At 41.3% G+C, this 14710-nt stretch overlaps 1 protein-coding gene across 2 annotated transcripts in view; it reads left to right on the top strand.

Annotated features, from left to right (window-relative positions):
- LOC129770761 (protein O-mannosyl-transferase Tmtc3-like) overlaps positions 1-14710 on the top strand; it is a 640228-nt gene that overhangs the window by 602307 nt on the left and 23211 nt on the right. For both annotated transcript variants that reach the window (XM_055773813.1, XM_055773812.1), the window contains exon 9: positions 13737-14489. In XM_055773813.1, coding sequence (XP_055629788.1) covers positions 13737-14489 — 753 coding nt within the window. The remainder of the gene's footprint in view (positions 1-13736; positions 14490-14710) is intronic.

Below are 14710 nucleotides of genomic sequence, written 5' to 3'. Positions count from 1 at the left end.
GAGAGTTGAGAATTGCACTAGGGGGTACCATCGGGAGTGGTTATTCATAAGTTTGAACGGGTCCCAGGATCGACCGGTGCGATTATTCGCGGCGATGTCGTTTGTCAGAGGGGGGATAGTGAAGACGTTCTAGAGGAAGAAATAGTTTCCGGAGAATCGGATTCGGACCCTTCAAAATTACCTCGTCCATCAACCTCGATTAGCGAAGATTGCGAAAGTAACCGTCCGTACCTATTGCTGCCGTGAACCGTTCACAGCTGTCAGGACCCAGTTCATCATCATTAATCACACCCTCCGTATGTCGGACCGAATCATGGCGGCCCTGCAGTGCGTGAAATATTTCTCCCTCTCTCCCGCTCCCGATTCGCGCTTTCCATCGAAGGCCTGAGACCTGAGTGCGCACAAGTAATTTCCCAACAGGCCCGGGCCAGGTCTCTGTTACTTTGGCTGCGAAACGAGATTAGCACTCGCGCGAAAACGCGTTATGTGCAGCGGAGCATTACTAAGGCATCCAATTTCACTTTCATTAGAAGTGGATTTTTCGTCGTCGTCGTTGTTCGTCGGGTGAGGATGATGACGATGGCGCGAGGGCGTCGAAAGCATATTTCCACTTAGTCACGCAAATCTGGAGCGCACGCTTCGCACTGTCAGTATCCAGCGGTGCCATTCAACTTTTTGGGCTTACGATGGGGGGGGGGGGGGGGGCTCAAGGATAACGGGAAGGTGGGAAATCTAGGAGGGGGACAACAAAAGGAGAGCAAAAAAAATTGCTGTGTTGCAGTGATTTATGGATAGAGCGCGGATGTGGGGGCGAGTAGAGCACTCGTGGCCGGGGACCTGAGAAGTGTGCTTGAGCGAGCGAAAATAATGAGGGAAAAATAGGATTTTCGACTCGATATGCTTGCTCTGCTGGCTGGAGTGGTTTTTGTCCCTTCCCACGGAAAGTAGGAAATAATGAGCAGCAGCAGCAGCAGCAGCCGATGCCGGTGGAAATAAGGAGAAACATAAATAATTATTTATCGATTATCTATGACTTGGCCATGCGGCTTTTAACGACAACGGAGAAGAACAGCTTTTGTGGCAGGATTTGCGACATCAGCAGGGCGGAGATACTCTGCGGTGAAAGTATCATTATTGAGATTGTCTCAAGATGATGGCTGTGGAGATTTTCGAACAGGGAAGAATAACAGGAATTTCACTTGATCGGCTTTTCTTAATCAATATTAAGGATGAACGTTGTTTTTTGATGACATCGTGAAGGGCGACGTCAAAGACACATACTTCAATCTTCTTTCAAAAATGATCCTTTTCACAATCTTCAAGGAACCATTTTTCACCATCTCCTTCCCTGATGAAATAAATTGATATTTTCGCCACCGCACGATTCGCGACTCCTGCCGAGTTCGGTACTTTCTGTCGCATGAAGGTTAATTGATTCGTCCTGGAGACTCATTCCAGCCACACGGTGAAAATAATCCTGCTAAACGTGACCGTATCCCTAATCCGAAAGCTTTTCACAACCGCCATCCGGTTTTCTATTTTTGGTTGACTTTTGATTGAATGCCATCCCACTCTCGGTACCACACCGGCGTTTTCGGTAAGGGCAAAGCACTTTCCACTGATTGACAGGGATTTTCCAACCCATTAAGGGCCGATTCGTGACAGCTGGACCGATCCGGGGGCGGCGGAAGATTGTCGACCAAATGTCTTTTCAGATCGCGATCGGATACCCTACCCGTGGTGGATAGGAAATTAAACGATGGCTGATGGGAAATTGGTTGGGCCGCGGTGTTTTTGACAGCGTAATCAAAGCTGAGCCCAGTTGGTTAGGGGGTGAGAGGTCTGAGAATTACGTTCCATCGTTGACGAGAACTGGGTATGGAAATTCTGCTTCATTCGTAATTTTCGCAAACGGTCGTCAGGATCAAGTTGTCAATATTTATCATCATTGCTGCAACACATATTATCTGATAATAACAACTGGTAACAATAGGAAATAAAGTCAATTGGTAGTACACTCTAGTGGATGCACTAGTTACCACTTTAATACAGAAAGGGCCTAAAATAGTTGGGAAACCTTATCGATTAAAGAACAGCTACTCTTAAAAGAATATTATGTCACTCTCATTCAACCATGCATCGAAATGTAGGTAAAATAGTTTGAGCATTGAAATATTCCCACAAAGAATGAGCATATTGTATGTCCAACAGAAAAATGTGCCGGGGTTATTTCATTACTCAGTCCGTTTGGGCAGACTAACAGATCCGAAATATATTGAACTTGTAAGCAATTTGCTCGAAGAAAACGATTCCAGAATACAAACATAAACTTTTATGGATCATCCACCGGAAAAATAATTATATCTTCATGGAGATTGGAGATTGCGTTCGTATGTCAATCGAAGACAATCCGGCTTGTTATTTTTTCTTAGGAAAATTGGAGTTAAGACTGAGGTTCAAGGAAATTTCAACAACGACAAACCGGCTGTTAAATCATCAACGCGCCGCTGTTTTTGGTCGACGGTCGGCAAACGCAGCACCCATCGCGCGAATCGCGAATAATCGGGGATCGACTATATTCCACTACACTGCTGATCATTCTTGCACCCTTTGAGCGTGAGCTATGGTAGACTGTACAATTCGTAGTTGCTCTCCGTGATTAACCTGAACCAACCAAATTGCACAAAGAACACACAGAATGACGCTTGGGACTAGCAAATCATTCTCGTTGTGCAATTTTCGGTGATTCAAGCTTTAAATGATCAATAACGACGCCGGCCACGTCCTTACAGTCACCAGAGGAAGGGAAGGAATGTTAGTATGATATTCGCCACCCGAAGGCCAGAAGGGTCGCCTCTATAGCGTGGTTCCCTTGCGTTTATCATGGAAGGGATAGTTGTTAGTGGGGGATGGTAAACATCAGGATTCACTGTGGTAGGTGATGTGATTTTGTGAACGCTCTTCTCAATCACTCATTACTCCGCGATTTAACGTACACATCACCGTCGAATTAAATTAAACACAATAAAAATCGCAACCGAGGAAAGAAGACAGAGCGCAAGCAGCACGTCTAGTCTGCACCGATGCTAAGCCCGAACTCCTATATTACTAACTGGAACTGAAAACGGAAATGTTAAAATTGGAAACACAATATAAAAACTGAATTAGGAAACCGGAATATGAAAGTGGATCTCAAATCATGGACAGAAACCAATAGAATCTGAATGTAATGTCCCATGAAATCTCACAAAAAACAACGTTACGGGATATGCGACCAATTCAAAAAAATGTTTTACCCTCAAAGAAAGCTAACGCAGACAACGACTGTTTATCGGGAGATAAAATTGAAAGTATGAACTTACAAAAATAAACTGGCAACCATGACATCTGTAAATAAAGCTCATGCTTGTAATTATTGAATTTGTCTGGCTCACGTCTCATGTCTCGTGAGACACACATGGACCTTACTGGCCGCTCAGAGAATGGTATCACACAGAGAAAATAGAGCGTATACCTTTGAATGGAGAGAATGAATCTAAAATCTACAAACAAGCACCTAAAACATATAATGGAAAGAGAGACAAAACAAATTTTCAGGTCCAAAACTCGAAAGAATATAGAGCGAATGTGTATAAATTATCTTTAATTAATCATTCTGACAGCTGTATTTCTTGGACACTTTACAATCTAGAATTAATTTTGGAGTGATGAAATATTTGGAGAGCAAAAATGGAATTTGGAGAAAATGGAAACTGTCCCTAGTGAAACACAAACAGGAAGATCATCACACGCGGCATTCTCACTATGTCACTTTTCCGTTCTCATATATGAGAACCGATATCAATGAGCTGAGAGAGACTGAGAAAGAGAATATGTTTCACTTATGTTGCGCCTTAAACATTAAAAAACGTAGAATATATACAAAATAATAACAAAGACGTCAGATGCAATGATTATGCATCTTACAGCACAACATTTCCTGTTAACTGCAATCACCACACTTTCTTTTCACTTCTATTTTTATCACTCTAGAGAGGGGGATATTTAATAAAAATTTGGTCAAGCAATGGATCCCAACGATAAGTTTTGCTTTTGCTCTCTTTTGCTTCGCGAACACTTTCATTCTTGCACCCTTTGATATGCAATTATTCCACTAATTCCTTTTATTACGATAACCCAAAGTGCAAACAATCATGTATAAAGACTTGGTAACGAAAAAAAAGGCCAGCGCCAATTTAATACGTTTTATTCAGTGGGATCGGAAGGTGTGGTACGTTATGAATAAACACCGGCTAGAGAGCAAACGACTGCGATTCCCAGGACACAATCAACAGAAGCGGAGTGAGGAATAATACATTCACTGGCCAGACGCTATCATGAACAACAACGACACAGCCTTCGCTATTCCTAGGCCAAAGCGCAATACATTGTCATGACATTTACATTCAAACAAAAAATTAAGTCTTAAATGAGCTTCATTACGACACAACACGTGTTCGGTCCCACGAAATACGCCCTGAGGAAATTGATATAGTAATTTTCAGATCATGTACTGATCAAGTACTCAATCGTATTTTGAAATCATTAGGCTGCGTGTTCCATTTCTGTGAGGCAAAAATGATATTGAATTTTCTGGAGAAAAAAGCACACTTTCAAAACTGAACTTTGAACTGAAAAAACATGTCTAATATGTATGTATTCTAAGTATTTAAACAACATCGATTGTGGATTTTGTGGATATCTTAAAAACGACAAGCGCGTATTTTTCACCAACGAGACAGCAATTGAACATAGTTTATATTGATTTTCTTTATTTAGTTTTTATACTTTACGACATTGATATATTACTTTTTTCGCTTTACATTGAACGGAAAGGAAAGGGGTTTTCTATTATCAACTCGAATTGGAACGTTTTTGCAGCATAGTTTTTGACGAAAGAAAAAAATTATGAAGAGAAAATAGAGCATATCACTTACACCCCTTTTCCTCTGAGCCCTCCTCAAATATTAGATACGTTATTGAAATAAATTGGATTAAGAAAAGGAATCGTTCGTGTTTTTTAGTTTTTATATAAATATTTTTTTATGGCAGAACAACGTTTGCCGGGTCTGTTAGTAAATAAATAAAAATATATAGGAATACTTGCTGTGGCGCATAGGGGTTGCATGATTGAGTTGAATTTTTAATTTTTTTATGTTGTAACAACAATCTTAGATGTGTTTGATTGTTTTGTATATTGTATCATAGTTTGAGCTCAATCGGATAGAACACATATTCATTACTGAATAGTCGATTTTCATTAGAAGCTCAATTTCAGAAACACACTCTAGTCATATATAAAATCATTTTTTCAAATTTTCCCATTTTGTATGCCGTAACAACACTCCTTGAAGTGGATTATATATTGTATCCATCTTTGAGCTCAATCGGTTTCGTATTTTTCGAGTTTTTGACGCGCACAAAAACGAACAGAACATTTATATATAGAGATATCGCAATTAATAAATGAGTCATGACTCATTCATGAGAACTTCATATTTTTACATTTCATTTTACAAACATGAGAATTATTTATTTTTACATTTTCGGTTAGCTTTCATCATTAAACATGTTAACGACTCCAAAAACATAAAGCAACTTTTTGTAAACAATTCACTTCGTTCATTATAAAAGTTTTTCTTGAAACCTTGATTTTTTACCTAGTTGATTTATTTCAGCAGATGATTATATCCGGCCGATTTAGCTGAAATAGACGAAATACGTAAAAACTTATTCTAGTAGCGTAGCAGTTTTGTTTTCCTTGCATCGAGTTTATAAAAACACTAGCTGACCCGGCAAACTTCGTCCTGCCCAAAATTAGTTTTTTGCTATCAATACCTTCAAACATTAACGTTTTCTTACTAAGCGCAAGCTCATGAGTCCTATCGCAGAACTGTCCGTTGATTGATCTTCTAATTGACCCCGTTGAATTTACCTTTTACTATAAAATTCCTAGTAATTCTACCAAAACTCATCATTATAATATCAGATTATTTTCAGACACAATTCTCGTTCAATAGTTTTCAACCACTTGCAAATAACATGTTTCTCCGTTACATGGAATAAATGTTTGATACAGAAAATATGATAGAAAGAAAGACAGACCCCTAACCTCCTCTCCCCTTAGAGAGAGAGGAAGAGTGTCTATTCACCACAGAAACATTTTGTGTCCCCTAAAATCTTCACATGCCAAATTTGGCTACATTTGCTTGATTATGATTATTATGAGTTATGCAGAAACTTGTTTTTCGTTTGTATGACAGCCCACCCTAAGAGAGGGGGGAAGAGTGTCGAACCACCATAGAAACATTTACTGCAACCTAAAACCTCCACATGCCAAATTTGGTTTCGTTTGCTTGATTAGTTCTCGAGTTATGCAGAATTTTGTGTTTCATTTGTATGGGAGCCCCCCCTTAGAGAGGCGGGAGGAGTGTCGAATCACCTTAGAAATGTTTCTTCCCCATAAAACCTCCACATGTCAAATTAGGTTCCGTTTGCTTGATTAGTTCTTGAATTATGCGGAAATGTATGCTTCATTTGTAAGGCAGATCTAAACCAAAATCAATTAATCAAAAAAAATCAATGAATCAATTCAAAAATATACAAAATTATCACATCTAAAGGGTGTGTCACATCAAATTGCATCACGGAAAAAACGCTGTAGAAATTTAATTTTTAGGAATTATATCTTCAGCTTTCGCTTATAATCAGATAAGAGTGTATAAATCACGTTGGCCATGCTTCACTGTCAATTTTTCGTCGAACGCAAAAGAGCGTCGTGAATTAATCCTGTGCACTCATTTCGAGAATCCGGAGTTGTCACATCGGGACATCGGTAAGATGCTGGGAATCGTCCAATCCACGGTCAGCAGAGTACTAAAACGATACTTCGAGAACCTAACCATCGACCGGAAAGTGAAGAACGGCAAAAATGGATGCTCCGTCAGTGAAAAAGATCACAAGCGCGTAGTTAAGCAGTTTAGACGTGATCCGAGAAGTTCGGTCCGGGATGTCGCCAATAAGCTGAATTTGTCAAGTTCATTCGTCCAGCGGACCAAGCAGCGGGAGGGCCTGCGTACATACAAGGTTCAGAAGGCTCCTAACCGCGACGAAAGGCAAAACATGGTGGGGGAGACGCGAGCCCGGAAGCTGTACACCGAAATGCTGACGAAGCCGCATTGCCTAGTAATGGACGACGAAACCTACGTCAAAGCGGACTTTCGTCAGCTGCCGGGCCTGTTGTTCTTCTCCGCAGAGGACAAATCCAACGTTCCGGAGGAGATTCGCAAGCAGAAACTATCCAAGTTTGACAAAAAGTACATGGTGTGGCAAGCGATCTGCTCTTGCGGAAAGCGGAGCGCCCCCTTCGTGATGACCGGCACGGTAAACGGGCAGGTTTACCTTAAGGAGTGCCTACAGAAGCGCTTACTACCACTATTGAAGCAGCACGAGGGCCCGACCATCTTCTGGCCGGATCTCGCTTCGTGCCACTATTCAAAGGACGTGTTGGAGTGGTACGAAGCCAACGGGGTCACCTTCGTGCCAAAGGAAATGAACCCGCCCAACGCGCCGGAGCTTCGTCCAATAGAGAAATATTGGGCGATTATGAAGCAGGCCCTCCGGAAGAACCCAAAAGTTGTCAAATCGGAGGCGGACTTCAAGAGAAAATGGATTTCTGTTAAAAAAAAACTACAACCTGACGTTGTACAGAACCTTATGGACGGGGTAAAGAGGAAGGTGCGAGCATACTGGCTTGGGCTCGAAGTATGAATAAAAAGAAAAGGCCAAAAGTAGTTTAATAGTTTTTATTTTACTGTCTAAAATTTTCAAAAGGGTCGGTCTACTGGGCGAATTTTTACAGCGTTTTTTCCGTGATGCAATTTGATGTGACACACCCTTTATTGTTAATTTTGTTCTTTTTCGACCGCCTTACTGGAGGCGTCTCAGTGATCTTACGCTTCCGCGACCTTAAAGTTCTTCCAAGCTCAGTTTCTTGTTGACTTTGATCTGGAAGTTCGAATTCAGTCGGGCTGTTCGAAAAATAACTGTTGCCGATGGGCGGAAAACAGTCGACCGCCAAGAGAAACACTTTACATCTTCCACAGCATTTCCAAGCTCCCTCTCCGAGATCTGTTTTATTCTCGCACCATAAAATGGTGAACGCCATTCTGGGAAAAACAAATCAAGCCATTTTTTGCCAAAAAATGGGGTAATTCTGTGTGACATTTTGTTGTTTCTCAAAACTACCAACTCCATATTGTTTTCGTAATTACCGACACCATGATGCTTCCTAACACCTCCAATTTAGCTCCATCCACAACGACAAGACGATTATTATATGCATCCTGTGGAGGCGATCTGGCGCATTGGTAACATCCATACCTCTCACGCAGATATCACGAGTTCAATTCTCACTCCCGACATTCTCCTAAAAATGGAAGTAAAAGTGACGAACCAGCCGAAATGTGTTGAAAGTCACTATAATAGAGAAAAAAAATATATGCATCCAGTTGCAAATGATTGAATTTACTTCTGTAATCTTGTTCATCAACAACGCTAACGGCTGAACCGCTATCAACTTCCATGCGCAATTTGCTATTTTCAACCAATGCTTCTAAGTAACATGGCTCATTAACACGTTTAATAGAAGAGAGTTTCATACAATTCTCCTCGGATTCCGATCCACTATCTTTAATATCTTCTCTTAGTTGCTTGAAATAATCTGTCCTACTAGCAGTTCGAACTGGAGAGGTTTCAGGAACATTCACAAATTTTACATGCGTTCTCTTATGTCTTTTCATTTCATAGCAATATTTATTCGTATGGCCTTTCTTTTTGCAAAATTTGCAAACATAAGATTTTCTTGGCGTGGAAAATGACCTACTACGACTTCTATTCCAGCTCTCATCATCCCTATTCCTTCTTTCTTGATTTCTAGGTCGACGCGAACTGTAAACTTTCCGTTTGTTACTGTCTATCTGTGCTACTACTGTAAACCTGATATTATTCATCGTCCTTGTACGTACTCCTGCCACTTCTCGATTAACGATAACTTTTTCTGCTTTAGCAAAAGTTAATTCTTCTTCGATTAGCCTTTACTGTACCTGCTTATCTATAACACCCATTACAAGTTTATCTCTAATGGCTGTTTTCTTAAATATATCAAACTCGCAGCTCTCTGCTTGTAATTTGACCTTAAGAATGAAATCTTCTGCTGATTCTGATTCTCCTTGAATTTGTTGTAAAATTTGTATCGTTGAAACATATATGTATCTGATTTGTCGAAACGGCGCTTTAGTGAATCAATAATCATTTCATACGTCAAAGTAACTACTTTTGCATCCAGTAGCTACCTTTGCATCCAGGTGTAGATTTACCTGGATGCAAAAGTTTTAATTCACTGAAAGTTTCTCTTCCGCATAACCCAAGGAAGTATGCGATTTTCTCCTCCGCCGAAATTTTATTGATCTTGGAAATTCATTCAATTTGCTCAACATATTGCGCAAAGCTGGTTGAATCAGGAATAAACGCTTCTATGGGGCCTATCAGCGGCATTGTTCTCTTGGTAATGTGATAGAACAAGCGACTATATAAAAGATCGATGATATAATAAGATGCTAATATAATAGAACCATTCTACAAAAGCACGGTAATATAATAGGATGAATGATTATATAAAAGCAATTTCAATAAAGCACGGTAATATAAAAGGATGCACATATAAAGGAACAATTATATAAAAACATTTTATATTAGTTAAAAAAAATATTTTATTGTTCCCAAAACAGTAAGAACCCAAAAAAGGACACGTACCTTAAATTTTGTTTCAGGGTTTCTCCACCGAGAATGAAAAAAACACTGCACCGGCCGAAATCTGGCTCGAACCACAGCAAATGCAACAGCAACCCAACAGCAGTAAAATGGACTGCAACAGCAACCACGGCAGCAAAATCAGCAGCAACCAGGATAAATCCACCAAAGATTGATCCACTTTCGTTCCAGGATCAAAATAACCGGCAAATTCTTCCGTATTGTTACCTGGCAAAATGGAGAGACAAACAATGAGCCTTCCAAAAATGTATTAAAAAAACTTCGGCACAATGCCCGCTGAAGCAACAATTTTTGTAACGAAAAAAAAAAGATGGCTACTTTTGTCCGAACTAATTGACACACTTGTATCGCAAACAATACGGCAGCGCAATTTAGCCACTTACCTCAATAGAACCACTTTCTTTTGTTTATTATTATTAAATGCACTTCACTTTCTCACTACTTTCTTCAATCCTCGTCACCACTCTGATGTTTCGGTGTTCGGGGATTAAAAATAAAAAACACAACTGAACAAGCTGTCGTCAAACTAAAGAACACATCAATTTATTTCCTCCACTCTTCGATCACTGATACACAGATTTTATCATTTTATTTGTTTACTAATTTTCTCTCGCTAGTGGGTTTGGACACAAAGGTCGAATGAGAATAACTCCAACACTAACCTTGATGTAAACGATTTTAAAGACTCAACAAGACGTGAACCAATCTAAGGCTGAAAATTATGAATGAAATTTTATGGGGCAAAAATCGAGTGAAAACGCGAAGTCTTGGTCCCAGATGTTGGATGTCAAAAGGCGTGATGAGAAATTTTTGTATTCATTGCCAAGGGCGTTTGTAACAGACTTTTTGATAACATTCATCAGCGTGTGTTGAGTGAATATTTCTTTATTTTTGATCAGGATCACAAGCGTGCCGTGAAAGTGTTTAAGCGCAGTCCCTATACTTCGGTCAGGAAAGTGACCAAGAAATTGAATCTGTCCAAGTCTTTCGTTGTGAGAGCCATGGACCGGGAGGGACTGCATTCGTTCATAGTGCAGAAGGTTCTTAATCGTGACGAACGGAAAAATACAGTGGGAAGGTCACGGGCCCGGAAACTGTATACCAAAATGCTGACGAATCCTTATTGTCTAATCATCGATTATGAGACTGACGTCAAGGTAGACTTCTGGCAGTTTCCAGTGGTACTTTTTTTTTTGTCTTTATTTAAGAGACTTTCAGCCGTAGGCTGGTTCGTCTCTGCCAGTGGTACTGTTCTCCACCGTCCAGCACAAGTTTGATATTCCGAAGGAAACGAGGAAGCAGAAACATTCGAAGTTTGCCAAGAAATACACGATTTGGCAAGCGATCTGCTCATGTGGCAAACGGAGTGCGCCGTTAGTGACTAAGCCTAAGATGCGAGCATACGGCTATGGTATTGAAGTTGAATAAAATAAAAATGCCTAACGTTATATTTTATTGTCTTAAAGCTTGAAAAGGATCGGCCAACTAGGTAATTTTCTACAGCGTTTTTTTCCGTGATGCAATTTTATGTGAGACTCCCTTCAATCTGCGTTTGATGATTACATCCAAAACAGATCACATAAATCGAGAACTTGGCATTGCATCGCGCATGAGATTTAGTTCTTCTATATGGACTACTTTAAGCATATTCAAATAATATATTGGCTTGTGATTTTCGATTAACAATTTGGGGATTTCTTCGGTTTTTAATGTTCATAGCCTTACAGGACGATTATCGTCATCAACATCACACAATTTTAAAGCACCCATATCAATGGTAGAGCATCAATATAGTTTAGCCAACATAATATTTCTGCAGCTTCCGCTTGTGTACATGAACTCTTAGAGCCCCCGCAGACTGCAAACGGCCTATAGTTTGGTCGGGTTCCTAATCAGCACGGAGAGGTATGCATATGCGCACATTTCAATAGGCCAACTTGATTAAAATATTTTCCGAAAAAAGGTCTGCAGTCTGCGGGGGTTCTTAGTGTCATTAAAATTCAAGGATATGGTATGTATTGTAGATTTTGGCTACGGTTGGATAGTCCCGTAAAAATCGGAAAATCCGCAGAGCTGCGCATATTTTGTAGATGATCTGGACTCAGTGGACTGAACCAATATTTGCATTTTACTTCCGTACTCCAGCTGCGTATTTTTCATTTTTGAATAAAGTAGTTTAAAGAAATTCTCTGCAGATACTCCCTATTCGACACAGAACTGTAAATGGCTAATACTCATCGTGGAATAATTTTGTATGTGGTACTTTTCACCCAGCCAGCAAACAGAAAGCGATGATAAATTGAGAACTTTTCCCCTCCCGATCCGAGCGTGGCTGTTTTCATTTCCTGATAACATCATCCTCTTACTGTGATGTTTGATTTGGTGGACAACGCTGGACACGAAAATTATACACACACACAAATGAGGGTCAAATGAGTAAACAACGCTCGCAGCAAGGCTTCACAAGCATATGCGCCTGGACTTGTTTACGACTTGTTGTTCGTACGATGCACAGCATTTCATGCAATGCCATAGTCAAATGGGGGTGTAGTTCAAGGACACTGTTTGTGCGAGATACCTAACATCCACATGCAGTTGTCGACGAGCGGAAAATACAAACTTTTCTCATTTTCTAAACAACGACAACAATTCAGTTGGATGAAAAAAAACTATCCTGCAATGTGACACACGGGCAGGCCACTGTGGACCGAACCCCTCGCTTCCAATGGACACGAGGGCACTGTGTGTGTGTGTGGTCAAGCGGACTGAGCTATGGTCATTCGACGCCACCCACCCCGTTTACCAGCTCGTATTCGTTCCCATGGTCATCGACAAAGGGTAAAATTTATCACACATAAAGTGGACACGCACTGTCCCGGAAAAAGGTCTCCCATTCGCCGCTTCATAGACTGTGAAACGTTTTGATTGACAGATGACCTTGCTGCTGGAGTGTCATTGCGAATTTTTTTCAACCATCTTGTTGCGGGTGCAGAATAAATGCGACGGTCCTTCCGCCGCTGGAAACTTTACTAATTTGTTCTACTAGCGAAGAATTACGGCACCCATTTACCCCTCCGTTAATTCGCCACGGCAAAGAGAACACGAAACAATTTCCAACAAAACTTTCCCAACACTCATTGAATTTAACACCTTGAGGGGATCTCGAAACTGATACAAGCTTTTCCACTCCTATATCTGGTGTTCACTCGATTCGCGCTGCCCAACCCAAATCCTGGCGAAGGAGCAGAAACCGAAAATAAAAACACTGCACGAAAATGCTTATCTCGAACTTTCGGTTTCTTTTTTCTCTCCCTTGTTGCTCTCGCCTGTGGTGCGCCTTCCGGTCAGAACCAAATCAAATTAAAAACCATTTACTTAAACCGATGCTCGAGCAGCCAAACCAAACCAAACCACCCTCTACTCCCGTATCTGGGTCGCCCAAAAATTGAGCACAGCACCTGGCGGCCCGGGAACAACCGGGACCAACTCGAAAAAATGACTTGGGAAAATTAACTCCAAAAAGTTGTAACGTCAAAAGGCAAACTTTGGCAGCCATCCTTCTTTGGGCCGCCGCCGCCGCCTGGTTGCGTCTTACGCTTCACTTACGTGTAGTTCGGCGCGGCGGAAAGTATTTTAAAGTTTTCCACCTGCGACCAGTTACGCCTTTCTTTCCACGGGCTAAATCCAATTTGTGAACTCTTCTTTCGCTTGCTTTATCGATGGAACGAAGTTTAGTTTCCTCCAGAGACTTACGACGGAAAGCGAGAGAGAAGTGATTTTCGAATGAAGCAGTATATTATGATATTTTTTCTCGGTGAATTTGTATTCTAACTTTTTTTTTCTTGTGCTCAATCTTCTATTTGCAGGGTCTCGCATTCCTGGTGCTCCCATTCCTACCAGCATCGAATCTGTTCTTCCCGGTGGGTTTCGTGATCGCTGAACGAGTGCTTTACATGCCCTCGATGGGATTCTGTCTGCTGGTAGCGTACGGATTCCAGCTGCTAGCGGAGCGATGGTCACGCAAGAAGACCTGGGCCTGTCTCGGATTCCTTTTGCTGAGCCATTCGATAAAAACCTACAACCGAAACGCGGACTGGGAGTCCGAGTACACCATCTTCATGTCCGGCCTAAAAGTGAACCAACGGAACGCCAAACTGTTCAACAACGTTGGCCACGCACTCGAAAGCGTCGGAAAATTCGAACAGGCGCTACAGTTCTTCCACAAGGCGGTGAGCGTCCAGGAGGATGACGTCGGAGCACACATTAACGTCGGCCGGACGTACAATCATCTCCAGCAGTTCCAGGAGGCTGAGGAGGCCTATCTGAAGGCTAAATCACTCCTCCCGAAGGCGAAACCAGGCGAATCGTACCAGGCCCGGATCGCCCCTAACCATCTGAACGTTTTCCTCAATCTGGCGAATTTGATCTCGAAAAATGCCACCCGCCTGGAGGAAGCCGATCTACTATATCGGCAAGCGATCAGCATGCGGTCCGACTACACCCAGGCCTACATCAATCGAGGTGACATCCTGATCAAGTTGAACCGAACGAAGGAAGCGCAGGAGGTGTACGAGAGGGCGCTGCTGTACGACAGCACCAATCCGGACATCTATTACAATGTGAGTGTTTAATTTCTTATTTTTAATATGAATGTTTTAAATATGATATTTCAATGTTATGATTTATATTGCTATCGGGTATAATTTTTCATTGAGCACCTTCCATGGTATATTGTCGAGTGTTCGGGACAAATGACACAGAATATCAAAAACCGTTTTGTGATTCTTACCCTTTTCCGTCCTATGACAATCTCGACAATCTTTGACTTTATCTGTTGATA

The sequence above is a fragment of the Toxorhynchites rutilus genome, chromosome 2, assembly GCF_029784135.1.
Source record: "Toxorhynchites rutilus septentrionalis strain SRP chromosome 2, ASM2978413v1, whole genome shotgun sequence".
In the NCBI taxonomy this organism is placed as follows: Eukaryota; Metazoa; Arthropoda; class Insecta; order Diptera; family Culicidae; genus Toxorhynchites; species Toxorhynchites rutilus.
This window is presented reverse-complemented; position numbering and strand designations above follow the sequence as displayed.